Raw genomic sequence first — 14,532 nt, 5'->3', positions numbered from 1 at the left:
CCAACTATATACCGTTTCTGCCCGAGTCAGGCATGTTTCTTCTTCGTGACCGGGTTCACAGTCCTCTCTTTCATTCTAACATCTCCACTGGTATAACTTGGCTGGGGTAGGCTCACATCTACCCATCTTGGCATCTTGGCCTCTCTGTCCTCCACCTTTTCAGAAGCTTCGTAATTTCTGAACACTTCTGACAAGCCCTTTGGTTGGGAGTCATTTTCCAACCTTTGGAAGACATTCCTTGAAGTCTCTTTTACAGCTGTCCGCATGATACTTATGCGGGCTTCTAGTCTTTCTTTTTCTCTTCTTCTAATCAACTCTTGATCAATGATAGCTCTTGCTGCTGGTACTTCCAATTCACACTCACATTGGCATTTACTACACAACGCCGCTCATTTGATTATTATCGCTTTGGGCTTCTCAGGCAACTTGATAGCCCTTTTAGTTGGCCTATCGACTTGCCTCATTTCTGCCTTCACCTCCCAAGTGGCTTTCCCTTTCCACTTCTCAGCCTATGTCAAGTTGATCATGTTTATTTCTGGAAAATGATCAGTGTCAACCATTATATTAGCCTGCGGTTTTTCCAGCAACAAATTTCCTTTGACAATGAGATCTTGTATCCAGTCTCTAAATTGGACACAGTTGGTAATGGAGTGGTTGAAGGTGTAGTGCAGCTTGCAATACTTATTTCCCCTTAATTCCTCGGGTTTAGGTAACTTTTTGGTGCTGTCGGGCATAATCGCTCTTGCTCGCACCAATTCTTCATAGATTTCTGCTGCCTTGGTTAGATCGAAGGAATAACTTTGATATTTGGGGGGTTTTTCATTGGTACAAATCCACCATCATTCATGACCACTTTTTGGTCTTTAACCGGTTAGACCAATCCCTTCACTATCAAAGGCTTGAAGGGAGTGGTAATTTCCATTGCACACATATCAATTCCATCTCGTCCACAACCATCACTTCCTTCTAGCTCCATCCCTTTGAATTCCATTTGATGAATGTCACCTTTGTTTTTGTAGAATAAGGGTGTTTTGGAGGAATGTTTTGCTTGTTGTTCCTCGATCAACAATTTCTCATACTTGGTGGCAGCAATCACCAGTTCTTGCAACTCATTAAACTGTACATAAAAAAACTTCTTCCTTAAGGGCAGCCTCAAGGCCTTCTGAGCAATAGTTATAAGCTGGACATGGTTAATAGGGAACTGGCATCTCATTCTTGTTTTCCTAAATCTCATCATGAAGTCCTTGGTAGACTTATGCTTGTATTGCTTATCGCAACTAGATCGTTGATGGTCATCTCTGGCTCCATCCTGTAAAACTGCTTGTGGAAATTCATCTCCATTTGGCCCCAGTTAGCAATATAATTTGGGGGTAAAAGAGAATACCACTGAGATGCTAACCTTGTCAATGAATTCCCAAACAACCTTAAATTATAGTTAGGATTGTCTTTAAATGCCACACAATGGTTGGAGAACTTGAAGATGTGATCCCTGGATGACACATTGTTGTCTTCTCCGTTGAATGTTGGGTATGCAGGCCAAAGGGATTTTGCTCATCAACGAACTCTGGATAGGGCTTCTGATAGGTGACCCTAAACAGCGGGTGAGCTTATGGCTGAGCATTTCTCACCACAATTCTTCTTAACTCAACCAACTCATTTCTGAGTTGCTGATGGTTGTATTATTAGGTCTGGTATGAGGAAGTTCCCACTTTGGGCTACTATCGTTGCCTGAGTTAATCTCATTTCTTGCTTCAGGCTTCCTCCACTTAGCCTCTCATTCTTTAGTAGCCAATGGTGGTGGCCTATAAGGATGAGGCTTGCCTGCTTTTGTAGCCTCCCCTTTCCTGCTGGTTTCCTCGATCAACTAGGGCATGCTATACTTTGTTCTTTCTTGCCCGCTCTGCCCCCTACTGTTTAGTGAAAATAGGGGGTCGGGCAACTCTACTTCCAGAATTTCTTCGAACACTGGCTGACTAATTCTGGATCCTTCCTTGTTCTTTCCTTTATTCCCCTTTTCCTCAAGTAAAGGAAACAAAGGAATAACTAGCTCCATCACAGGGCTAGATTCTTTCATCATTTCTCTAGTACGATAATTTTCTGGGGTAGAGTACTCCAGATCTAGCATTCTTTGCAGATTCCCTGTTAGGGAACATAGTCTGCTTACTTCCTCTCTGGTTTCTAGAGAGATTTTCTCCATATTCCTTAACACAGCCACTATGGTAGCCTTCAGGTCTTCATTTGTGACCTTTGCTCCTGATTTCTCAGAAGGAGTCGGGCTTTCCGTTAAGACAAGTCCTTGTAGATCTTCGGGGAGATTTGTCTGTTTGATCTTGGTATATACTAATGTGGTTTTTGTTCTGTTTTCCACCTAAAGGTTTGCATTTTCCTTCATCATCTTGGCATACAAGATTTGTTATCCCACTGGGCGTGCCAAAATTATGTTCAGGCAGGAATTCCGCTAGGAATGGTCCCTGACTCAAGCACACAGCTCCACGAGGAGTTGGCACTTTGGTTAGTTGTCGGGCTCCTGCTTGTTGAGAGGTTGCAAGTGGAGTATATAGTTAGTTTTGAAAGGTGCCTTTTGGGGGCTTTAGGTATAGGTCTTGAGGCTCGCAATCAAAACTAACTAAGTGCTTAGGTGTGCCACTGCCATCTCAGTATGGTAGATGTAGAACAAGTGTGTTTAAGTTGATTACTTGCGCCTCAAGTTATTCTGACTTCTTGTTATCAAAGGATCGTCGTCGATGGGTTAAGTCTGCATTAAGTTCTTTTCTATGCCTTGAAATCAAAGACTTTTAATTCATTATCTTGTATGCTTTTAAAGGGTGAAAGTCCAGATCTGACTAAGCCATCGGCCTAGTTCTTGTTCAGTCTTTTATGACAGTAAAACCACTAAATGAACCATATCTGAGAACCAATGGAACCTTTGATCATCAAATGACTGGAAATGACTTAAATATATACTGGAGAATACATCATAGTACTAGATCTATTAATTGAAAGACAAGACAAAGAGAGTTGGGCAAGATTTCACCTTGTCGGGCAAGGTTGAACATCCTGCAATTTATTGTCTTTGTGGTTACATAGAGTTGTGTGCTAAGAGGGGACGGATGGTAAACAAGTTTACATGAAGGGATCGATACTACGACATCTAGAGAAGGTAGTATAGCTTTTACACCAGACAAAAGATGTTTTTCTAAGGGAACTATTGCTAAAAAAAGGGTTTAGAAAGTACGAACTGGCTTGAGAGCAGAGTTTGTATGCTTGTTTGTTTGATTGGTTGAGTGTTCTTATCTCTGGACCCTATCTTCCCTTTTATAGGCATTTTGTCTTGGCTGTTTGAAGGCTTTGTCAGAAAACACTTTAGTGAATCATCATCTTTTTTATGTTCTGCCATTAGAAAGTGCTTTTGGGGTGAGAGTACGTTCATTTCCATCAGTTGTCACTTCTCTTGTAAGTACATAGCCTTTGCATTAATGAGGAGCCGCCATGCTGTCTTGAGATGGATGGCTGGGCTTGGTGCTAGGCTTTGGGCAAGCCTTCTCACGTTAGTTCTTTTTGGGCTGTCCTCCCTTTAAGTCCAAAGTTCAAATATTAACCCAAACAACTTCTCTTCTTGTTCCTTGCTCCCATTGAACCCAAAATAAATGATCTCTTTATTTCTAGAAATAAATATACACTACTACAAACTCTAACATATAGGATGTTTTTGTTTTCCCTAGTGCCGCCCCCCAATTCAAGGAAATGATTCTTGCCAGTTATTACTAAAGATATCTATGTCAAAGTCCTTCCCTTACCATGTATAAAAGAATTTTTTTTTTCTTTACTTATTTACTATTAGTACACAACCATGTGTTTATCTTCTGGTACGAGGATGAAAGCAATCAGTAGCAAGGAAGAAAAATTCTTAAGTATCGCTAATGCTGGGTGTATTTTATGCTATATTTATGCAATATTTGATGATGTTGAACACATTTGAACTTCAATATCTAATTGCACGGAGTTTTTATATCTCAAGCGGTTAAGAGCACTTAGCTATGAACCCAAAGTTTTAAAGGTAGAAAACATCTTGAAAATAAGGAGAGAATGCAAATATATGTATGATAGGAGCATATTCATGCGACTTAAATGGCTTGTTCTCGTGCATTTACGTTATGTTTCTTTAGTTATTTTAGTACTTTAAGCTATTTTCGTGTGTTTGTAGGTCCAAAGGGCTAAAGGAGCAAAAAGATGCATTTTGGAGACTTTTGGAGCACTTTTGGGCTAAGGATGGATAGCTTATGCTTGGAGCCAAAGTGTTGGACGAAATTGAAGACCTAATTGAAGACCAAAGTGTTGGAACCTTGTTCCCTTTAGTTTTAGGACATTTAAACCTTTCCTAATCCCATTCATCAACACTGCATCCACATGCATTCACCCTTTAAACCATTAAATCCACATGCTTTCCTATTCAATTAAATCAGCCACATGCATTCATCATCATAACCTAGCTGTCATTCCACTTCATTGCACATGCATCTTCAAATAAATCAGCCATTCCACATGCATATTCAACCTAGCTGTCATTGCACATGCATTCACTATTTAATTCACATGCATTTACTCTTTAATTCACATGCAAAACATCCCATTCCATCTCCCATTTCAGATTGCATTCCATAATCATTCACTCACCTTTAATCCACATGCATCTTCCATAAATCAAATCAGCCACATTCACCACCACATTCACTCATTGCCGTGCACATTCACTCACCACAAACATTCCACATGCATTCATCAACATATCTAGTTGTCACTCACATGCATTTCCTTCATCATTTCCAACCCACATATCCCTTTAATCATTCAAACATACACCCATTCACCACCAGAAATCATCCTTGCCGTGAGTTCCCATCAGATTTCCATCATATTCACATGCATTCCATCCTTTAAAACATTGCACATGCACTCCCTTTAATTAATTAAGCCACATGCACTCCCATCCATTTCATCATTGCAGCCAACACATGCTTTCACATGCATTTTCAGATTGTCCCCTTGCACATGCAACCACATATTCATTGCACATGCAATTCCAACCCACATGCATCCTTTAATCATTCAAACATGCAGCCACATTCCCTCCTAGCTGTCATGTTCCCCCCATTTCACCTATAAATAAGCATCCATTGCATACATTCTCATATATACACATTTCAGTCACAACACTCTTCCATATTCCAGAAATTCGTCAAAACCTCTCCACACCCTTGCAGCAGCCACCAAAACACTTTTCTCCTCCATTGCAGCCACTCCAACCACTCCCCAAACCATTCACACCATCAAACTATCCTTAGACCTTGTGCTACAACGAAGAGGAAGATAAGAGGGCCTAAACGTTCATACAATTCAAGTTTGAGTTGTTGGAATGTTTAGGTGTTTCTTTGATTTCAATGTTTAATTTCAATACTCTTTGTTTTGTACGAATGAGGAATGGAAGAGAAGAGGGCCTAAACGTTCATACAATTCAAGTTTGAGTTGTTGGAATGTTTAGGTGTTTCTTTGATTCCAATGTTTAAATTCAACTAAACCCCCCTTGGCTAGGGGGGATTCGAAATATATGTTTATGCTTGCATTTTGATTTGATTACTTCTAATTGCGTTTCATAAGTTGTGGATTCAATTCGTTTAACTGTTTGATTGATAACGTATTTATGTATGTTTATTGAGAGTGCACACTTAATTTTCATGCATGAATTTGACGCTAGAATATAAGTGAGTTTCACCTAATAGTTACGAACTTATATTCACAAGTAGTGGAGGTTGCTTATAAACAATCGCGTTAAACGAATTCTTGGCATAAGTTTCATGCAATCATAGTAACGAATGCCCCGTCAACACTTATAATTTTCATAGAGCGTAATGATTCTTGCTTGTATCTCTATTATGCAATCATGTAGGGGACTTGTGGGGAATGTTTTGGGTTGTCGTATGCAATCATCCAATTCAATAACGTTAGGAAGATTTGAAGGTTAATTAGTGCATCACGGTTAACTTGGAGTGTTGAGAATTAATGATTTATTGAAATGCAATTGGAAATCGTTTTATTATGCAAGTATAACATGTATGGAGATGAACCCCTTAGCTAGCCTTCATTCCATTCAATTCTATCACACATTCACATTTACATTTTGCTTTTACTTACAATCTGTTCTTTTAGTTTAAATTCGTCAAAACCTAAATCCCCCTTTACTTTCTTGTCAAATTAGTTAGAAATCAATTTAGTTTGTGTTTATAAGTGTTGTGATTCAATTTGTTACATAAATTCGTCCAAAGTACTCAAAGTGCTCAAAACTGCCCAGAAAGTGTTTTTAAGGCAGTTTTGAGTGTTTTGGGTAATGTTTGAGTCTTTTGGTTTGTTTTAGTGTTTTAAAGTTTAGTTTTGCATTCCTTGAGTCTAGTATAGTGTTTCATATTGTTATTTTACGTTTTTGAGTCAAATCCAAGTGATTAACAATCCCTCCTAATCCCCGGTCCAGAACGATCCCTACTTGCACCTATACTACAATTTGACGAAAAGAGGGTTTAATTTGTGTGCGTATAAAATTCGCATCAATGTCCGTATCAAGTAAAATTACAAAGTCTTGGAGGGCTTGTGGACTACTGTCACTTCTTTTTCTGGGAGATGGAGGACCAAAGTACTAGAGCAAGCGTGAAAAAGAAGCCAACAACTATGAGGAGCACCTTCCAGCCTCCGAGGCCGTAGTTATTGCTGGCAGCCCTCGTCTTTGCAATTGTGTAATCAGGTTCATCCTCTTGCCCTTCTTCTTTGTCTGAAAAACATGTCTGAAATGAATTCGGATGGACATCGAAGTGTTTGGATGGAGTATAATTCATTGCAATACAACAAAACAACATACCTGTGTCTTCTTCATCAGAGTCCATAATGAGATGATTAATCCAATTAGATCTTGGCATGCTTTTAATATATTCTTTAGAGAAACCGCCAAGGAAGTATATTCCTGGAATATGCTCCCACATCGATAAATCTCCACTGATGACAAATGGATAATTAGGATCTGATTTGGTGTTGTGTTGGGTACTTATCATCGTATTATTTTGGTGCTCTTGCACAAGCTCGACACCAAACTCCTTGAGCTGAAACCAAGGATGTCTCATGAGTACTGAAACAGACACTTCATCTCCACATTCTAATGCTATTGTTTCGTTCTCCATTTTCCAATGGCTCAACCATGTCATATCTTCTCCCTCTCCTGGAATACCGTAGACTAATGGGACATAGATCCACTTCAGACCCTTGCTCTTATTACTCACTTTAATAGTCATCCGAATATCCATACAATCGTAGACAAGTTCAGTATCAGAAAAATCAATAACATTTTCATAGACAGCAAAGACATTCAAGCCTCGACCTCTGTGATTAGGAAGTAACGGCACGGTAAATGATATTGAGGAAGACCCTCCACTTTTGTGGATCAACCGGCTTGGTACTTCATTCCTCGGAAAAAATTCATTCCCCGGCAAAAATGTGCTGAATATACCATATTGATACAGTCCCTATATACATGCCAAGGAAATCGCATTAACTAGTCAAACTCATTCCAATTATACCCTATATATATATATATATGTGAGAATATGTGTGAGGGGGAGAGAGAGAGAGAGAGAGAGAGCACCTGGACAGGAGACCAATCATCACACCAAACCATTCTACCGAATTTGTGCATCCGAATGTTTGGCAGGGATTCCAAGTTGCACAAGCCCAAAAGTTTAATCATTTCTACATCAACTCTTCCGATGGGTTCTAACTTGTACCAATACTGCCACTCAATTAGGTTGTCGATGGAACCCCCAATGGAGTGGAATTCAGGAGACCAATTAAAGAAGTGATCCTGTAGATATGATACTTTTTCTAAAGATCTGCATTGGGAGACGTACAAGCATTGGTGTCCTTTTGGTAAACCCACAAGTGATTTGAGCCTCTCACAATCATAGAAAGAGAGATGATCGAGCCTCCTCAAACCTTTGATGAAAATTGGCAGACTACAAATTGGATTCTCATCTAAATATAGTCTTCGGATTGACGATAGATTACTTAAATCCCAAGGAAAGGCATCATCAGAAAGATTGCACCTACTGAGATTTAACTCTACTAAAGAGCATGGAAAAGAACTCAAGATAATTGAACTTCTTTCTGGCCATAATTCATTTAATGGAATTCCATCTGTTTTAAGAACTTTCAGAGACTCTATCTGCTTCATCATCTCCACTGGGAACTCATCCAGACTTGAGCAACTAGATAAAATGAGTGTTTCAAGTGATTTTAGCATGCACATGTTCTTTGGAAGCATCCTAAGATTCTTGCAGTCTTTCATATTCAAGTACACGAGTCTTTCCAGGTTTCCAATGGATTCATGAACACTCTTCAAGCTTGTGCAATCTACAAGAATCAATTCTTCTAGACTAGGGCAAAGTGAGAAGTCCATGATTTCAGTGAGGTCATGAGAATGGCTGAAGTCAAGGATCTTCAACAGCGGAAGAACCTGGAAAATAGATAAAGAAAGAAGAAAAATTTGTAGGAGTTAATTCTAACATATGCAATTAGTCAACAAATAAAAAACTAACAAAAGAAGGAAAATGAATTGAAATGTGTAGAGTGACACAATGTGTAGAGTGACATACTTTTGTTCCTTTGCATACTTGTCCCAAGTTACTGTATTGCATTTCAAGAACAATTACGTTCTCCAAAGGAAAATCAATAGGTATAGAATGTAAAGGAAATCCAAGCCAACACAACCATCTTAATCCTAAAGGAAATTTTGCATAACATCCATCGAGTTGTACATGACTAAGATGGAGTAGTTTTAATTTTTGCATCCTTTCAAATGCATTGGTTTCTAAGATTGTTTCATTTGTGTTTATTGGACTATTTGCAAGGTGCATACGCATATCCAAGACAAGACCTTGAATTGTTTGTGTACCCTGAAGAAAAAAAAAAAGGAAACATTAAAATGGATAATGTTCACAAGAAGAAATATATATATATATATATATATATATATATATCTGTGTGTGTGTGTATATATTGACATAAAAGGAATGTTTCTTACATTCTTGTCCCTCAATACTTCGAAAGAATCCTTATGGCGCCATAATCTACTACGTTTCTCAGGCTCTTCTGATTCTAGGCGAACAATTTCTCTCCCCATGTCACGAATCATGTCATGCATATTCACCTTGTCGTATTTATCAATTGTCACCAAGCATCTATCAATGAGATTATGAATGCCAATGGTTGTAAAGAAATCACATCCATTGAGTATTCTAACAATGTAGTTTTTGTCCCTTCCTATTAGGAAGCAAGCAATGTGAAGGAATAATTTCTGGTCATGGTCATCTTGTAAGCTGTCATAGCTTATTCTTAGTTTATTCAAGATTTCACCATTAGGAATAACTTTCAACTTCTCCAGTGCACTTTCCCATACATCTATACTTTCCCCTGATAAAGTAGAACCCAAAACTCGAAGAGCTAATGGAAGTCCGCCACTATGTTGCACTACCATTTTTGAATGCTCCATGTATTCTTCTATAGGATGGTCCTGGCCAAATGCATGCCAGCTGAAAAGCTCTAATGATTCATTGTAATCCAAAGTTTCAACTCTGTGCACCTTTGTAACTTGATGTGCCTTTAGCAACCTTTCACGCCTAGTTGTTATAAGTATCTTACTTCCAGGATAAAACCGATCTTTCATCTTTAGTATTGCATCTAATTGGTCCATATGCTCCACATCATCAAGAACAAGCAGAACTTTTCTTGAGCTTATGGCGCCTTCAATCTTAATTATTCCCTCACTAACACTATGTATTTTCACTTCTCTACCATTCAAAATATTAGAAAGAAGTTGCATTTGTATTTGAACTAAGCCGTTCGGTCGATCTGCTGTTTCTTTAATATTTTCAATGAAACTACTTCCTTCAAAGCTCCTAAAGTTTGAATTGTACACATGTTTTGCAATGGTTGTCTTCCCTATTCCAGACATGCCATAGACAATAAATATACCAACATCATTTGATCCATCTTGTAACCACAAATTGATGCGTTCGACTTGAGATTGGATTCCAATCAATTTTGGTTCAATGCTCAACGGTGTGCGACTTAACTTGTCTACTATCACTTTAACAATTTTTTCGATAAACTTTGACTCGTACCTAAGAATTTACAAACAAAATGAAAAATATATCAAACATGTGGTGTATTTTATATCAATCATGTCATGTCTCCCGGAAGTATTGGATGAATAAATTATGAATTGGAGAATTTAGATAATTAAAACATATGTTGATGGCTTTATTTAAAAAGGAAAAAAAATAATACAGTACAGAAATTATACGAACTATAGACAAATACAGCACAAAATTACATCCCAACTTTTTATCACACCTGCTTTTAAAAACATTTATGCAACTGCAAACCGGTAGACTAACTTGGAAAATGACTAATCCTTAAGTCGAGTCAAGTGTGATTTCTTTAAGTTGTTAGGATTGTTATTCACTACGGAGATTGAATAATATATATATATATATATATATATATATATATATATAAATGTCCCTACAGATCATGTATCAAATTGACTAAAGAAAGAGGAAAAATGGAGAAATGAAAGTTACCCATCAGCTTGATTTTGTAAGACCATGCCTGCTAGATCTGCAACCTCTACAAGTGCCTCCCTCCATCCCTTCACCTTTTTCGGCGACTGATTTTTCTGGTGTCTAGCAAATGCTTTTCCAATACTTCCCGTCTGCTTCCTCACGTGGGACGGATCGACATCGTAGAAGACTGGTAAAACTACATGGTTCGAGGTGGTCCTCTTGCGTTCAAGGATTAGCACAAGCTCATCAAGGCACCATCTGGATGACGCGTAATCTTTCGAAAACACAACAACAGAAGCTCGTGACAGCTGGATCGCTTTCTGCAGTCCTGGCTTTATATCTTCTCCTCTCTCAAGTTCATCGTCGTCTCGGAACGTGAGAAATCCTGCATTGTTCAAGGCTGTGTAGAGGTGGTCGGTAAAAGTCTTGCGAGTGTCTTCGCCTCTGAAGCTCAAGAACACGTCGTAACGATAACCCCCACAAGTGTTGGAATCAGCGGAAGTTCCTTGAGCTGCTCTCACAAGAGCCATGGATGGATGAACAAGCAAGCTGTGAATGTTTGTTTTGGCAAAGCAAATGCCAAATGGATAAGATGTCTTTTGCTTTGGAAAATAATGGCCACAAGTGGCAACTGGCAAGTGATGAGAGGGGGACTTCTTACGCTATACATATACAGAAGTAATAACGCGTGTACATGTGTGTATATATACTGTGTGCACTTGTGACTCGAAAAATAGACCAAATTTTGTGTGGGTGTTATAATAAAAGGGGGTTTTTTTTTTGGGTCAAGATATAATCAAAGTTGTTTGACTTGCGAGCTAAAATGTTACAATAGCACACTTTTTAGTTTTTATGTCATGTTTGTATCAACTCTTTAATATGAGTAGGACTCACCAATACAAGTAGGTCACACTTTTATCAAGGACATTGCAGAGAAATTTGCAAGCTAGCCTCTAATTATTTGATCAATTCAGTATTTGTTTTATTTTCCTAAATATTAGTAATTTTTGCTTGATTATATTTAGTTAGGGTTAATTACACTAACACCTCCTAAGGTTTATTGTGGTTTCACAAAACCCCCTCACATTTGAAACATAACACTAACACCCCTTGAGCTTTTAATTCACTTTCACATAACCCCTTTAGGACTAACATCACCTTAAAATAATTTCTTAAAGACAATTTTGCCCTAATTATTAATTACTTTATGAAAAAGGGAATTGTTATTAGCACTCCAAAAATCACATTCTACGCTCCAAACTTTCTATATTAGGAAAGAAAAATACACTTGTAAGGAGTGTATAATGAGATTTTTGGAGTGCCAATAACACTTCCCTATGAAAAATCCTTTATAAATAAATAGAATAAAAGTTCAAATTAAAATCTTACATTAAACAATAAAAGGAAATAAAAGAAAATTGTAGAAATCTTGTTACCTTCTTCCTCTGTTAATTCATTTCCCATTCCTCTTTTCTTAATTGGAAAAACCCTAGCAGAACAAATCTTTCTCCTGTTAAATCTTTTGGGAGTTTCAGAATATGAATGTGGTCAGGGAATTTCTTCCAAGAAGCCAATTCATGTACTCTTCTCCATGTATGAAATCAAGGCTTTCTTCCATATCGTTTCCTCATCGAAATTGGTTTCAATTTCAACATTAAGATGGGATTTTCTTAAGCTTAGTACATTTAGTAATTTAAATATGAGTTACGGAGGTGCGGGTTCCAAGGGGGACATAACTGCAGAGGGAGAGGTACTGATTGCATATAATTGTGGTTAATTATAATCCTATACTAATCTGAGGACCCATCTGTAAATTCATTGGAATTAAATGTCCCATGAAATTTACAATTTTCGCATCCCATGAAATTTACAATTTTCCCATGTGCTATTTTAACTTCCAAATGAGGGACAAATTCATTGGTTGGGATGGATGCAGTTTATAATTTATTTGATAGTATGTTTGAATAAATTATGGGTTGTTTGTGGTGTTTGCTTCATTTTTCTTTTTGGGTGGCTCTAATGTGACTTGATGAATTTTTTCCTTTTATTGCCATAAGAAAAGATCATGCAACCTATGTGCGAGGGCCATGAATGTTTCAATTTTCTTCAAGCGCCATTAGCTTTAATTCTATCTTTTTTATTTAAAATTTTGATTTGTTTGCCACTTAAATGTGCAGCGTGCGAGGTCTACTTCATTTCTCTTTGATGTGTTATAAAAGTTATATTCAAATTGAGTAATTGAACTCCTTCAGTTTGATAGGACACACAATCTGATGCTAGTGCACAAGCTAATGGTGACCCCAAACCTTTGGATGACTCTGAGTTTTACTGGCAATTACTGAGGGAGTTTCGAGACAGTTGATCTTCATACATGAATGATTGCATTTGAATGTGATATACTATACGGTTTACCCGATCTATAAGATTTGTTGTAGTTCAAAACACATGTAATCAGGTTGCATTTAAAAATTGTGGCTTTTGAAATTCATAATGATTTTATCCCCCCAAGTGATGTCGGGTATCCTCGTTAGTTTGCTGCTTTGAATATGTAGGGTGGATGAACGTAATTTTCTAACAATTTGAACTTGTTTAACCAACTTTAAATAACTAAGTCTCAGTAATGAGGAAAGTTACATTCAAACAATATGTATGTGCAGCTATTGAAGTCAATGACACTATTGTCTCAGCTTATAGTGGCTTGGAACCTAATAGATTCTAAACTTCAATTGTTCAAGTTTTTGTAACTTCAAAAATGGAACAAGCTGGCAGTTATTCTTGCTAACAATCAAGACCTAATCGATCCTAAACTTCTATTGTTTATTGATTCCGATTTTGCACTATTTGATCATCCGCAGAGACAGCTTTTTATTCTTTAAAAAAGTTGCATGCTAAGAAGAAGAAGAAGATTGTTGACAGAAGAGCCTTTATGAGTTGCAAGATAACGTATCAATATGTTCTTCAGTTCCCTATGTGAAACTGCTTTGTTTTTGTTTTGGAGTATCTTGGAGTGTTTGTTGAGCACACTAGGCCAGACTGTTGAAGGCTTATTGCATTATGCTTTTGCAGGTACAATATTCATGAGAAGAGAGTAAATTCCGTGGCTCGAGAGGCTACGGCCATTTCTCCAATGCTTCATGACCCCAATAATTTGTTCAGGTTGAAAACGAGCTATGTTTTGGCTTATAACCCTTTGGCTGACTCGGTTGGAGATGGCCTAAGTGATTATAGGGGGACCCCATGCAATTTTTTTCTTGATTATTCATTATTTAATCGTGGATGAATAATACCAACTTGGTCTACTTCCATTTTTCATTTCCACGTTGGAAAAGGTCCAACTTGGTGTGCTGATTTATTTATTATTTTATTTTATGAGAGATTCTTTCAGGCAACCAAATTTTACTTGCAGTGACATCATTGCCTAATAAATATTTGCCACGAGTTCAAAACGTACATTACCCTTCTAATAGACGATTGTCACGTCATGCGTTTGTGAGATACAAGAATTTCTCCCCATCTGGTTGATAAGAATAGTGGAAATAAAAGATATGGCCATACATGACATCCAAACTGTTATAGTAGCAAAGTCCTCAGTCGTAAACTCTATATGTTGATGAATGTCTTAGATAGAGTTCACTACAAGAAAATAAGTTCGATCTTTGCCCATACACTTCCAAGGCAACGGTGGTTTGTGGGTTGGAGAGTTTTCTTTATAACCTAAACTTAATGAAAAGTTGTTGAAAAAGTGTGGCAAGGCAACTTCAATACAGAGAGTTTTGAGATCAGCAACAAGCATTTGGTCCTGGTTGAACCAGAAATTCTGTTTTAGTTGAATTTGGATTCAGTTGAGCTAGGAATTCTATTTAGGATGATTTTA

General features: G+C 37.6%; 1 protein-coding gene across 1 annotated transcript; it reads right to left on the bottom strand.

Annotated features, from left to right (window-relative positions):
• Nucleotides 1-6,560: 6,560 nt before the first annotated feature.
• Nucleotides 6,561-11,295, bottom strand: LOC137735364 (disease resistance protein RUN1-like). The gene is made up of 6 exons (XM_068474788.1): nt 10,677-11,295; nt 9,116-10,214; nt 8,688-8,987; nt 7,682-8,548; nt 6,905-7,562; nt 6,561-6,817 (listed from the first exon to the last, which is right to left on the bottom strand). Exons 1-6 carry the CDS (start codon nt 11,186-11,188, stop codon nt 6,651-6,653), a joined length of 3,603 nt encoding a protein of 1,200 aa, XP_068330889.1. The 5' UTR covers nt 11,189-11,295; the 3' UTR covers nt 6,561-6,650.
• Between the last annotated feature and the right edge of the window lie 3,237 nt (nt 11,296-14,532).

This window comes from Pyrus communis, chromosome 5, assembly GCF_963583255.1.
Source record: "Pyrus communis chromosome 5, drPyrComm1.1, whole genome shotgun sequence".
NCBI classification, from domain to species: domain Eukaryota; kingdom Viridiplantae; phylum Streptophyta; class Magnoliopsida; order Rosales; family Rosaceae; genus Pyrus; species Pyrus communis.
The sequence above is the reverse complement of the archived record's forward strand: the minus strand, read 5'-3'. Positions and strand labels throughout refer to the sequence as shown.

Excerpts from the sequence above, each read along its gene's own strand:
- LOC137735364 (XM_068474788.1), bottom strand. The coding sequence starts at position 11,188 with ATGGCTCTTGTGAGAGCAGCTCAAGGAACTTCCGCTGATTCCAACACT. Across the intron at positions 8,988-9,115 it reads AAGTATTGAGGGACAAGAAT|GGTACACAAACAATTCAAGG; the intron begins GTAAGAAACATT and ends TTTTTTCTTCAG. Across the intron at positions 8,549-8,687 it reads AAGTATGCAAAGGAACAAAA|GTTCTTCCGCTGTTGAAGAT; the intron begins GTATGTCACTCT and ends TCTATTTTCCAG.